Raw genomic sequence first — 13,759 nt, 5'->3', positions numbered from 1 at the left:
ATATTGTGGTGATTTCATATCCATTAGCTAAATGTGAATAAACTAAAAAAAAATCACAAATCCTCATAGGTTGATTGACTAGGAATTACGTACAGAAAATCTTCCATTCGATATAAATTCGACGTAGTTCTTATGGTGAAAGGAGAGTATAGTAGAACTGAACACTATAGGGCTAAACGAATTTGAGGGAGTGAAGAAAATATCGTTTTTAATGGATTTTATTTTTCAAACGAAAATAAAAACTTTTCACAACATTGGTGCAAATTATTTGAATGTTTCGCTGCTTGCTTCTGGTACAAAAAATGAAATTATACAGGCACCTAATTTAATGAGTTTCAATGAATTATTTAAACGACTTTTTAATGAAATAAACATATAGTAACTTACAAAATACTGCGCCACCAATCATTACAAACGGCGGTATGCAACCCATGGTCATAAATATTGGGAACAAAACATTCCCCAGCAGAGAGCCCAGTCGTCCAGAAGTAAGTACAAGTACAACAACCATTGCTCTGGAATTTTTAAAGATAACATATGTAGTTATGTATGTTGAATATACTATATAGAAACTAAAATTTATAAAATTTATGTTAAATTACTGGAAAATATTAATCAACTGTCTTACAAAAACTTTAGGAAATAAAATAAAGTGAAAGTTTATTTAATGGTATTTCTAGTGTTTATTTTAATTCATTTTTAATTAATTTTATTTTGAAGTGCAAAATATTATTTTAAATTCAATATCCAATATTTTATTTTATCATTTAAATTTTTTTGTACAAAATAATAATTGTTTTGAGTATATACTTTCAAGTATATTACTAGTGGACTAGAGTTACGATCGATTATAAAAAAAAGAATTTACTTTCTTACCTCATTACAGTTGGAAACAAATTGACTGAGACGCTTATAACGGTGGTACCAGCTATGCTACTGGCTGTTACGAAAATTGCCGATATGGCTAGGGTAGAATATTCAGATAAGGACCAATAAAATGATACAGCAAAAATAAAGGATGTCAACAGCGCTGCATCTGCAGTTAAATTAATAATACATGTATGTTTGTTTATAGAAATTAATTACTGTACTGTTATGTATAAGGGCGGCCCAAAAAATAACCAACGTGCGGGAGACATCTGAGATAGTAAGCAAAGCGAATGGGTAATATTCGGCAAGAAATATTGGGTAGGAGAAATTGTCAGCGACAATGTGGGGCGTTTGCTTACTTAGAGCACTTTGAGACTACCTTACAACAGTGTTTGTCGAAATTCATATGCAATCAGAAGAAGTTTCTGGATCGGTCGCGACCGTGGATGAAACATGAATCCTCTGACTCGACGGCAAATTGCAGAAACAAATTTGTTTTTCACCGTGACAACGAACGCATTCACATTTCTGCCATACCACTATCATTTTGGTTAAATTAGACAGCAAACTTGTTACTTTTGGCAATTTGTGACTTAGTCTTTATTTCATATTTCATCAAATTCACTTTCCAGTAGAAATTTTAGTCGAATGAGGAAGTTATTGCTGACATTGAGGCGTACTTTTCATACCTCCAAGTAATATATATTTCAGACGGAGAGTTCGAATCATCCCTGAGTCAAGTACAGTGTAACTAAAATAAAACTGTATAGAGAAATAATTTAAATTTTTCAAAATTTTAATTTTCTCTTGGACTTAATACCTTTCGGACCGCCCTCGTTTATAACAACTTTTCCTACTCAGCACGGTTTTATTTCCAATTTTGTTGATTATAAAGCTGACCAAAAAGAATCCGAAAACGGTACATCCGGAAACAGCAATATTGTTTGTATAAGACTCACAGCTGATATGAACATCGCACGTTTTTATCTCATCTTCGTTTTTAATTAGATGAGTTCTATTCACATTATATTCTAATATGGTGCACATACTAGATGTGCTGCCATAAAGTTGTTCATACTCTACAATGGATGCGAAAAGTTGAGGCAACCATAACCGGACCGAATTTTGACTGAAATTGTAATAGGGAAAAAATGTATTCCGTCTACGTATGTCTACTATTTTTTGGTTCAAAACTTACCCCAATAATATGGAAAACCCCATTAGGTACACCATAAAAGAAAATTTCAAATAAGGGCTTGAAAACATGGGCTTTAATTGCTTCAGACCATCTTTAAACGTTTCTTTGACGTTCTGCTGCTTGTTTTTCAAAGGGTTTGTCGCTTCCTGCTCTTTATCAGTTTTTGCCGCTATCTTTGCAGCCTTTTCAGGCGCTTCTTCAAATAAAGCTATTACCTAATAAAATAATATATAGTATATATTTCCCTAATGTTACTATAATTATCATTTAATTTTGTTTACCGGATAAGATTCTTTATTTTTCCCCGTGTTCAAAGCGTATATGGTTTTGAAAGTTGCCAAAGCTTCTACGTTTCTTCCTTGTGACATTAGATATTTTGGACTTTCCGGAAAAAAAGGAAGTACTAGACCACTGATAAGGCCAGGTAAAGCAGTAATAGCGAGGAAAACATGCCATGTATGAACTGAATTTGTTTTAAGGATAAATAAGTCTAATTTACTTAACACAAGCATACTTATATTCTAAAGAGGGGTGAATTATAACTGGCATTCGGAAATTTTCTATATAGGGCCAATTCGAGGCTGGCTGGGATATTATAACAATTAATTTACTCACATTTCATAATCCATATTTCAAACGCTATATGATATGGCAGAGTTGCTGTTGCAATCGCGGGCAATATAAGCAAATCTATAGTTTTAATCATACCTAAAATCATTAATACTCGAGACCGATGCTTTTTTATATGGAACTCAGATAAATATGTCAGGACTACTGCAAGTGGACCACAGTTACTGTAATATGTTGATGAAACTAAATTTTTACATTTAATAGGTACTTCACGCTTACATAAGGCCGGCTAAAAACTTAAAGACAATTAATTGAATTGCGGTTTGGCTACAAGCACATCCCATATCCATTAAACTGCCAATAAGAAGTCCGTACATTAACACATGCTTTCGGCCAGTGGTATCCGCTAGGTAGCCCCAAGGCACTGCCGATATGATCATACCTTATTAGTAAAAGAACTGTTAGTTGAATTCATAATGAAAAAAATCTTAAAAGCATACGTTTGTATGTACTCGCATATAAATCTCTGAAGGAAATTTATCTGAAAGTGTTTCAAGCTACAGTCAATTTGGCTGATTGCATTCATGCTTTCTTTGAATTTGATGGATTCGCGTGTTCTTTCAAAAAGTGAATTTGGATAAGTTATATTAATAATTTTAGTGAAAAGTTTAGTCAGCAAGAATAGAACGCAAGTAAGTTTTGTTTTAATTATTTTGATACACAACTGGATTTAATGTGTCGGAAAAGTAATAGAAAAACGCACGCTGTATCGGCGTCAGAACGATTTATTTTATTTACTTCATTTTTTGTTTTCAATATATGTATGTGTGAGTATACTTTACTATATGGTACAAAAAGATCTTTCAAAATATCTTTGGAGGAAAAATTTAAATTTAGTTTTTTTACCTTGGAATAAATAATATAAGCAAAACACTTAAAACTAAGTAAAATTAAATTTGGTCAAATTATTTTACTAAAATACTAAAATGTGCTCTATCAGATTTAGGTAAATTTTTGGTCCTGGAACCATTTTTTAACAAGTTCTGTTTCGTGACGTTGTTTTAAATAAATTCCGATTCTAAGGCCATTTCTTTCTCGGCATATGATTGCATCAACTTCTACAATATATTAACCTGGAAATATTTTTTCATTTCAAAATATCGGACTAACTTTGGAGGCGGAAAAGCATCCCGATTGCAAAAGAAAAAAGGAATTTGAAAGTGCGTTGGAAGCGTGTGGATTTGGCAAATTTAACTACTCTCTCCTCTTTTTCTTTTAAATCCCAAATATTTATTTTAGTTTTATCAGACCACAATACGTTTTTCCATTGCTGACGACCTACTATGCATATCTGTTGCAGTTCGAAGGACAATCTTTTTGTAATACTTTTTCTACTTAAAGGTGGATTTACGTTTACGAACCCAGAGTTGTCCAACTTTTGATATAGGGTTTGCTTCTTGATATGCAGAAAAACTTTTTAACAAAGTAGTGCATAAATTGGTTGTACAACGTAATGGCGACAATCAAATTTTCGAAATTTAGAATGCTGACCGTCAAACTACCGACAAATCAAAACACCGATAAGACTGCTCAGAATATCTCATTACATGCGGGAATAGACATACAGACATATGTACATTGGTATTCTCATCTGTACTTACCTGCGTAAGTTATAGCGTTCAGTACTCCTTTTGATAATAAGCCAATCTGAAGATCGCATTCTGCAGTGGGCAATATGTACGATATGTTTGACGTTTCAAACACAGTTGCGGCTACTGCCAGCATGGACACAAAGAGGAGACAGTAGTTAAATGTGCCAAATCCACACGCTTCCAACGCACTTTCAAAATCCTTAAGTGGTGCTTCATCAAACCGGCCATTAGAAGTTTGTGGGCCCGAAGCTGCTGAAGACCGAATTTTACTGAGATTGTCATCGTTTTACGGTGCATACTTACCCATTTCTTGGCACGAAAATTATTATGGCTGGGTTGAAATATCGGCAGGAAATAATCGTGTAACTCATTAAGTTAAATTTAATACTCACATAAATACATTTTAAAACATATGTAAAGGATTAAAAAAAAAATTGAACTATTGTATTTACCGCTTCTTATGCAAAGATGTAAATAAATATAATCAATAAATTTCTAAATATACAATGACAGTAAACAAACAGAAATGTTCGAAAATTAAGACATTATACAATTGTTTGACTAGGTTTGTAGAACTTAAAAGTAGAAGTGAAGCAATAATTCAGAGTTTAAACTTTCGTATCTAGACTCCTTTTTGTTTAGGGCAATTATGTCATGTTAGCCTACATTATCAGTTTAACTCTCTTATTTTTATGTTTTCGCAACATGTTCCGCCAGAATATAATATTTTTGTTCACTTAACGTTCTTTCGCAATAACAAGGGACACTTGCGGTTTAGAAATGTTTAAAAAGTTTGCGTAGCCCCGCCCCCTGATAAGTTTAATGTACATTTCAGGGAACTGCAACGAGTAATAAATTTTTTTTTATACTTAAGTACTGATCCGTTACTCTGTCTGATTCGGTCAGTTCGGTTCACATACACGAAGCGAACCGTTTGTCTTCAAATCAGCGATAGAGAACAACTTTGAATCACTATCGATCAGCTTATGCTTGATTTGTTTATAAACGTTCGCATTAGCAGAAAATACCCGAAGTGATGTAAACTCATGCTTCAATGATTGAAATGATCGGCACGTTCGCTAAACAGTGATTTACTGGTGCACTTCTGTTCTATTTCAAATGCATACATATGTATGTATACATATATGTATATACATATGTTATAGGTATAATGGAAATTCGATCGAGTACATACATACAACAAATGAATGTATATATGTACATATGTCCGCACTCGATGGAATTTCCATTGTTTACGCATCGAAAATTTGTAATATGCGCACAATTTCAATGCTGATCCTTTTTTTGCCACACATGATTCAAATCAATCTAGCAGAAAATTATTATTACTTGCTGTACTCGTAGATTTACTCGTAGTTTATCTGCAGTTTCACATCGATTCAAACAATCGTCGCAACGCTATGAACCGACATGATACGATTTGAACCGAAGCCAGTCATACCGTTTACTCGATCGTGATTGCCGAAGAACAGATTATTTGTGTTGCATCAGATCAGCTGACGCTGGCGGGTATCGAATTGATCAAGTTGTCTATGCTGAACTGAATTGATTTGATTGTGTTTTTGACACGACTGTTTGTTCTGATTTTATCATACTCGTTGCAGCTCTCTGGTATATATGTATCTCCCAAACCATTCAAGCTATATCACTTAATTTTACAAAGTAGAACTAATTTTGACACATCTTGCAACAGCGGAAAAATCGGAAGAGCACTATAACGGTTTTGTTAAAAATAATTAGGTAAATGCGTTACAGTCATTACACGGACTACAACCACGTTTACTTCCACGTAACACTACTTTAAATTCCATCTGATTTTTTCACTTTCCAGTATACAAATCAAGCACCAATTAACATATCGGGATAAAAAATGGGCAGGTATCTTGCCTTGCAATACTGACATTGACAAATTTAAGAGCGAAAGTTTACTTCATGTCGGAATTGTACAGTTGTGGTAAAGAGGTAAACATAATTTACAGGTTTTAGAGTTTCGCATTAATATTGGTTTTTATTTACCTTTGCATGGTGGGAAATCCTAATCACTGTTAGGAAAACAACAATTGAAACTAAAAAGGACATTTTAAAACTTAACAACACCTTATGGTTGTTCCTATTTTTTCACACCACTGTACATGTGATAGAACAGTTAATGGTGGTGATGCCAGTTGTAAAAATTAATTTTAGCTACAATTGAGAAAACTTTTCTCAAGTTGTGGGCTTTTGTACGTACATATGCAAGGTAGTTTTATATACATATCTGCATATATAAACAAGAAAAGATACTTGTGACCATAATATGTATTTTGTTTAAACATATTGCAATTCTATTTAATGAAAATGCTTATATAAATATATAATTTGTGATATTTTCAGTTTGGTTGTTAAATTTTAAAAATATAAGTTGCCTCTGGAAATGTATTAAAATAATAATACGCGCTAAACAAAGGGAACACATATTTTCAAAAATATAAAAAATCATCATATAATATATATTTGCGTGGTATGGCATTAATGATTGAGAGTGGATACAAACGCTAATGGCAGAAACATAGAATTCTGCTTCTGCTTGTAAAACTAGTTTATATATTTATAAATAATAGCATTCGACTCTGATTTTGAGTTAGTTTAAGAAAATTTCGAACATATTGAAGACACTTTTTATAATTACTACAGTATATCGAGATTGGCAACCCTGCGTTGTGAGAGAGCAATCTGCTGACGCGTTTCTACGGGGAAAACCCCAAATCGTTGGAAATTCTATGGTAAGCGGGCGGTAGAAGCGGTGTTGGCTTATCATTCACATTGCGCTCTCATAAGATTCATTTGGGCATATGTATGTGTTTGAAGAAACAGTGGTTCATAAACTGAAGTTATTATTAAAATTACTTTTTATTAGGAAGTTTAAAGAAATAACCTGGTTTGAAACTTTTTGATTCGAAAATTATATCTATGTTTGGAAGTACCTACACTTGTCAATAATTTTTTTCAATAATGAAATTAAACAAACGTAAAATAAAAAGTAGGTTATTTGATTTAAATTTTGATACAATAATGCGTGTAGCTGCAGCAAATGAGGTTAAACCAAACATGAAATTTATTATTTGAAATAAACTAAATTAAATGCTGTTATTTAGACATATTAAAAAAAAATATTACTAAAACAAAATATTTATTATACTTTTTGTTATTTGTCTTACATTTTAAAATTTTATAGTAATTACAAAGAAACTTAAAATTGTTAGGCAATTCTACAGTTATTACCCACAGTTCAACTTCCCATATACTTATGTGCGCACTCTCATTTGTAAACATGGTGTGGTAAAATACGTTGCTCTCACTTCCCTCTTCATGTTTGCCCGCGATGATCCCCTCATCTAGCCCTCAAAATGTGCAATCGTGCCTGAACGGGCAAAATGCCACTGAGGTCTAATATGCCCACCCATGCTTTAAGGTATGCCATCTCAGGTCTAAAAATTGCTAAGATCATGACTGGCTGTTTACCGAAAATTTAGTTCAATAGAGAAATAATATACATGCCTGTGTGTCAAAAATGGTTTAAATCGCGTAAATATTTTTCTTAGCCCCATATCCCTAATACGTCCCTAAAACGTTTTTCAAAGTTCCGGCTGACTTTATGCCTCACATATCGGCCGATATGTGAGTTATCTTAATAAAATAGAGCGTGCGAGAATAAGATCGGGGAACAAGAGAATTTTTAAACATTCCGATTGACCTTGCACCCTGTTTCTGTTAATAATATGTAGTAATGCCAAAATTAATATGTAAAATCGGGTCAATACTACACCTGTCTCTAATTTACCTAATAAAAGATTTTCAAACGTCTGGTTGGTCTTAGTTCTTGCTTACTTGTTATAGCAGCATTACGTTTTATGAAATGTCGGTGCACACGATCCGTTATTTATGTTATTCTATAATTTGGTCTGATCTTTCGCCCAGAAAAAATCTAGAGCAATGTCTTACCACCACAATTAAGTTTGCGGTCATCTTACTTGAAAAAGCTCATCTACATACTTGTCCAACGAGTGGCTCCCAACGTGATCTGCGGTGCACCACAAACGTAGGAATCATGGTACTCCATTTTATTCTGCACGTAACATCCGTGGATACAGCCAGTAAGTGTATTGCTGCAAAGGTCGCTCTAAGGCTCAGGTAAGTTGGGTATATGAGACAGACCAAACATGAAAATTCCAAAATTCTCTAGGTTTTAACTGTATGCCTGAAAACTTGCAGAGTCCACTCCTGATAGCTCTTTGCTCACATACTGATATGGGATATTTGGACGAGGGCGATGGAGAAGAGGTGCAGTGAGCTTTTTCATAGATAAGTCGAAGCTCAAGGGATTGGTTAAAAGAAAAATTTTCTATAGTAGTATCAATAGCATTAAGCTACCTCATTATTAGACTCGTTGGGACACATGGCAATAGCGCAATCTTTAGAAACTGAAAACTAAAAAGCTCGCAAGAGGCCGCATTCGTAGGAGTTTTTAATGAATTTTGTCTAATAGGCACCCGTGAGGTACGGCAAAAAATCTTGTCGGATGCAAATTGTCAAAGTTGTATGAAGGGGGGAGGTTGAAGTAATCAAATCCTTTCTCCTAATTATCCAGCTTTTGCAAGAGGTTAGCAGAAGCTAATATTACCCTCCTCAATAAGTTTGTGGTAGTCTCAAAACGCGTTGTTGAATTGTTAAGGTCTTTATGATCAATTTATAGGAGTTTTAGGTATCTCAATGGACCAACGTTCTAAGCTGTCGAAGTAAGATCTCTGTTGGTGCTTGTGAGTGGATTGGCGTTTTAACCTAACCTAGCTCCTCAATAGTTTTTTTGAAGAAAATAAATTCACATTAATAGGAAAGTATTCCATTAGATTTAGTAAAATCTTTAATTAAAATAATTTAAAAATTATTTCCATATTTACATACATATATTGTTAAAATTAGTTTCTTATATGTTTTTAATATTTTCTGTACAATTATTTTGTATATTTTTTTATTTATAACATTTTTATTTTTTATTTAAAATATTTTGATTTTGAGCAGTCAGTGGACTATAAGATAACTGTCGACATAGTACATGTATGTTACATATATACTTATAACTATTGTAATATTTTATATACATATACATATGTACACATTAATTATTATGAAAGATATGCAAAATCGGTTTAATTAGGGTAGTCTAGGCACTTGGTTTGAAAGTTTGATGATTTCAAACACAATTGCCATTTTGTGCCATAAATACCGTTAACAAATTAAAATTACTGTCCATAAACTGCCTCTACATACAAGTATTTTCGTTGTTATCGTTTCATAATATTATAAAAATCAAATCACAACACAAGTCGTATATTTAACGGTACTGACAACAAATATAGTTAGTGCCCACAATTAGTTAACATGGTAAACATATGTATGTGTTTTTTTAATTGTTACTGTTTTTATAAAAGCATCATGAATTATTCCAACGGACAAAAATTTATATTATTTATAACGATAAATGTACTATAAACCCCTATTGTGTATGACCAGCGCGACAATAGTATCAACTAAGCAACCATTAACAAAATTTTTATTAGGTATTGCGACCGGCTACTGTTGAACAACAGTGGAATACTTATTGTATATGTGTGCTATTTTTATTATTTATCTTTTTTCAGATATGTATGAAAGATAGTTTCACTTTGATTTTATTACAAATAGTTCGATTTATTAAATTATTTCATATTGCGAGTAATGATTCAACATTACAAATATTTGAAAATGCAAGTTATAATATTTGGTTGAAGGAGTACTCAGATGTATAAAAAGTTGTATGCCGGCTTGCAAATACACACATATGTATGTACATACAGTTGATTGAATTAACTTTTGACATCGCGCGGGTATACTCGACAAACTGTTCCAATATCCAAATATCTATCTTACAAACTTGCTGGCATATTCGGTGAGAGGTCTGATAGAGTAACGAAAACGTTTTTGAAATACATATACATATGTACAGGAACTGAGGTAATTCGTGGACCGATTTCACACATTTTCTACATTAAGCTATAATATATTTAGTGTATGTATCACCTAAAACTAATCGAGATATATAGAGGGTTATATATATACATAAATGATCAGAATAACGAGACGAGTTGAAATCCGTCCATACAAACTGTATCTTGAAGAAAAATCAAGATATCTTGCTGAAATTTCGTACGCACGTTCATTAGCACCATAAGAAGTCTGATAGAAAATCTTTAAAAAGTGGCCGTAGCCCACCCCATAATCGGTTAAAGGTATTTATCTTCCAAGGTATACAGTGGCGTAGCTACAACTTCGGGCGCCCGGGGCCAAGGATGTTCTGCCGCCCCTCTTTATCTACCTACCTACAAGTTTCATGAGGTGGTTCGAACAAAAGTGAATTTTTACAAAATATCTTCGATATTAAGTAAATAATATTTAGGAACTAGAACACGCCACGCAAATTCTGAAGTTCCAAAATTCTCACAATACGGTTTTTGAGGAAATTGATAGTAAATTTACAAGACATCTTATTAAGAAACCCATAGAAAAAATCCATTTTCGCCCTATATCTTGTACACTTTTGACACAATTTGCAGGAATTTTTGCCCGAATTGAAGTTTTTAAATACCATTTTTGAAAATTTGGAGAAATAAAAGTATTTACTACATTCAAAGCAAAGGGTAACTGTGAGAGTGACACGTTGCTAGACAAAGCTAGAAAAATGCATTTTTAAGTTCTATCACTATTTTTAAGAAAGATATAAGACAAATTCAAAGACTGAAGAGTATTCGAGTAAAAATTAATATTTTTCATTGTTATTCAGATTATTACATTGTGAGTGTACAACTCTTTATCTTTTATAATAAATTTTGTAAAAAAATTTGTGGAAGTATTTTTCTGAATACCTCAAGACGTTGCGCCCGGGGCGACGGCCCCCTTCGCCCCCCCTAGCTACGCCACTGAAGGTATATATTTGCAAATCTTTTAGACCCTTCTAACGACTGTGTGAAAATAACTGAAATCAGGGTCCGAATCGCGGCACTCGTTACCGAGCGGAATTCATGTCTATTTTTGTTTTCGGATCGTTGTACTCGTTATCGAATACACACTTTCGAAATTTGAAATTACCTCATTCGATAACGTGTTCTCGTTTGTACGAAAGAGTAGCAATGTCACTCGTTAGCTATTTGACAAACGTTATAGTAAAAATCAAAAACAATTTAAATAAATCAGTTACAAACAATCGAAACTATGGGAGTCATTGGCGCTAAAACTTAACGCTGCTGGGCCACCGATGAAAGGGGAAATTTGGCGAAAAGTAACATCAATATATAACAATAATTAAATAAATAAAATAATTAATGATTAAAAATAATAATTAAATACACAAATAGGTATTTGCTAATCAAAACCACAATATAAAAAGATAGTTCTATTAAACAAAGCTTCGAGCAAAGGACTGACGGTGGTAACTGTAGCAGAAGAGCAACTCCTCCAAGCTCCAAGGATAGATCTTGCAGTAGAAGGGTTGACAACAGTTAAAACTTTTGAAATATAGTGCCAAAAGAAGTTTTAAATTAGTTGGTAGAGATGGTCATTAACAGCGAGGAAGAAGAGGAAGATCCGACACCAAATACCAGTGCAGAGCTACAAAATCAACTAAAACGAAGCCCACTGTCGGAAGCGAAAAGCTTTCTCTTTTAAAATCCAATTTACGCGCATATGAAGTAACGCAAGCCAATGTCAATAAAAATTTTGAGAAATTAATCGTTGCCAGCAAAAACAAAATTTAATAAACTTCTATATAAACGTATATCAAATTTAAATATTTACGTTCATAAAATTTCTATTTGTTTCGCGGCGATCCGGACACTAGACATGTTACGAAATTTCACTCGGTATGATTGCTCGCTCGCTCATGACTGCCGCGATTCGGGCCCAAATACTAACTCCGCCCCCATATTACGCACTAAAAGTGCGAGAAATTAATAAATAAATGCGAAAGAACATCAAATAAGCGAAATTGGGGTATAACCTCGCCTATTTTTCATATATCTTAATTTTAAATTCTATATGATTTTTTTACTTTACAGTATACATATGCATCGAAAGCCAATGACGTTATCGAAATAAAACTTTGCACGAAAAGTGGTCTTAAAGTATACGATCTCACGTCCAAAAAGTGTCGAATCGAAATATAATTCTTCAAGTCCCCAGATACGAATATGTGTACCTCAATTTTTCAATATTTTCAGCCGATCTGCCGTGCTGTTATGAATAATATTTGAACATTTCTTGTTTAAATTTATATGTAATCGTCACATGCCTTCTTCAAGTGACCCGTGTACGAAATATAACAACTTTAAGCTCTATATCTATTCTCATTAAAGTTAACTGAACATGTTACGAATATTATAATTAAATCTAATGCAGATGGTTTGAAATTGAATATCCTTAATCATGTTACGTTTTGCATAAAATAATTGAAGTCGACATTTTTTTCTTCATATTTGTAATATCCTAATTTTTTTTTAACACGAGAAAACCAATAAGTAAAGTTTTTCATTTAAACGACTGCATTGAACTATGGCAGAGCATCCAAAAACCTGCTTCTGATATGAGAACAAGCAAAACTCTTATCAAGAACTTGACATGGAACCGCCAATAACAGTTATAGTAATTATCTCAGTTATGCGACATTCGTTAATCTGAAGTTAATGAAGTGAGCGGGAACTTCAATACTAAAATTACATTTTAAATACCTACAATACATGTAAGCAGATAGAAGCATAGAGATTTTTTATGTTTGTTATGTAAAAAAGAGGATTAAATCAGCGAGGTTGGTAGCTCAGGTTTTGGTATTAAAACATTTATAATGAAATGCATGTACCATAATTATAGATATATACAAGGTGCGTTCCAAAGTAAACAGGACTTAAAAAAAAAACAGAACAAATGGGTTTTTCGGTAAAATCAAATCAATTTATTTTATTCAAAATACATAGTCTCCTTCTGCTTCGATACAGCTTTTTGCACAGTCCAAAAGCATGTTGAACGAGTGTTTTAGCTCGTTGGCCAGTTTGGCCACCAGTATGCCGGTGCAAGCCTTTTGAATGGCCACTACGTCTGCATAATGCTTTCCTTTCATGGGCAAATGCATTTTTCTGAAAAGGAAGAAGTCGCAGGCAGTGGTTAATGGTTAAATTGTGATTTTTGATCAAAAATGTTATGTTCGGTCAAAATGCGATAAATCGATGTTTTGGAGATGTTCAATTTCATTTCCATGAATTTCAATGATGATTTCGGATGATTTTTGATGAATTCACGCACACGCACGTTTCGATGGAATTTCCGGTGATCACGGATTTTGATTGGCTCTCATGTAGATCGTCATTTATGTCCTCACGACCGCTTT

At 33.2% G+C, this 13,759-nt stretch overlaps 1 protein-coding gene across 1 annotated transcript; it reads right to left on the bottom strand.

Annotated features, from left to right (window-relative positions):
* Positions 1–264: 264 nt before the first annotated feature.
* On the bottom strand, positions 265–4,674 carry LOC120766611 (synaptic vesicle glycoprotein 2B-like). The gene is made up of 10 exons (XM_040092218.1): positions 4,594–4,674; positions 4,300–4,539; positions 2,918–3,080; positions 2,684–2,862; positions 2,350–2,531; positions 2,069–2,283; positions 1,728–1,999; positions 877–1,036; positions 388–515; positions 265–320 (listed from the first exon to the last, which is right to left on the bottom strand). Exons 1-10 carry the CDS (start codon positions 4,595–4,597, stop codon positions 265–267), a joined length of 1,599 nt encoding a protein of 532 aa, XP_039948152.1. The 5' UTR covers positions 4,598–4,674.
* Between the last annotated feature and the right edge of the window lie 9,085 nt (positions 4,675–13,759).

This window comes from Bactrocera tryoni, chromosome 1 (assembly GCF_016617805.1).
Source record: "Bactrocera tryoni isolate S06 chromosome 1, CSIRO_BtryS06_freeze2, whole genome shotgun sequence".
NCBI classification, from domain to species: Eukaryota; Metazoa; Arthropoda; class Insecta; order Diptera; family Tephritidae; genus Bactrocera; species Bactrocera tryoni.
Note: the sequence above shows the minus strand (reverse complement) of the source record. Positions and strands in the feature narration are given on the sequence as shown.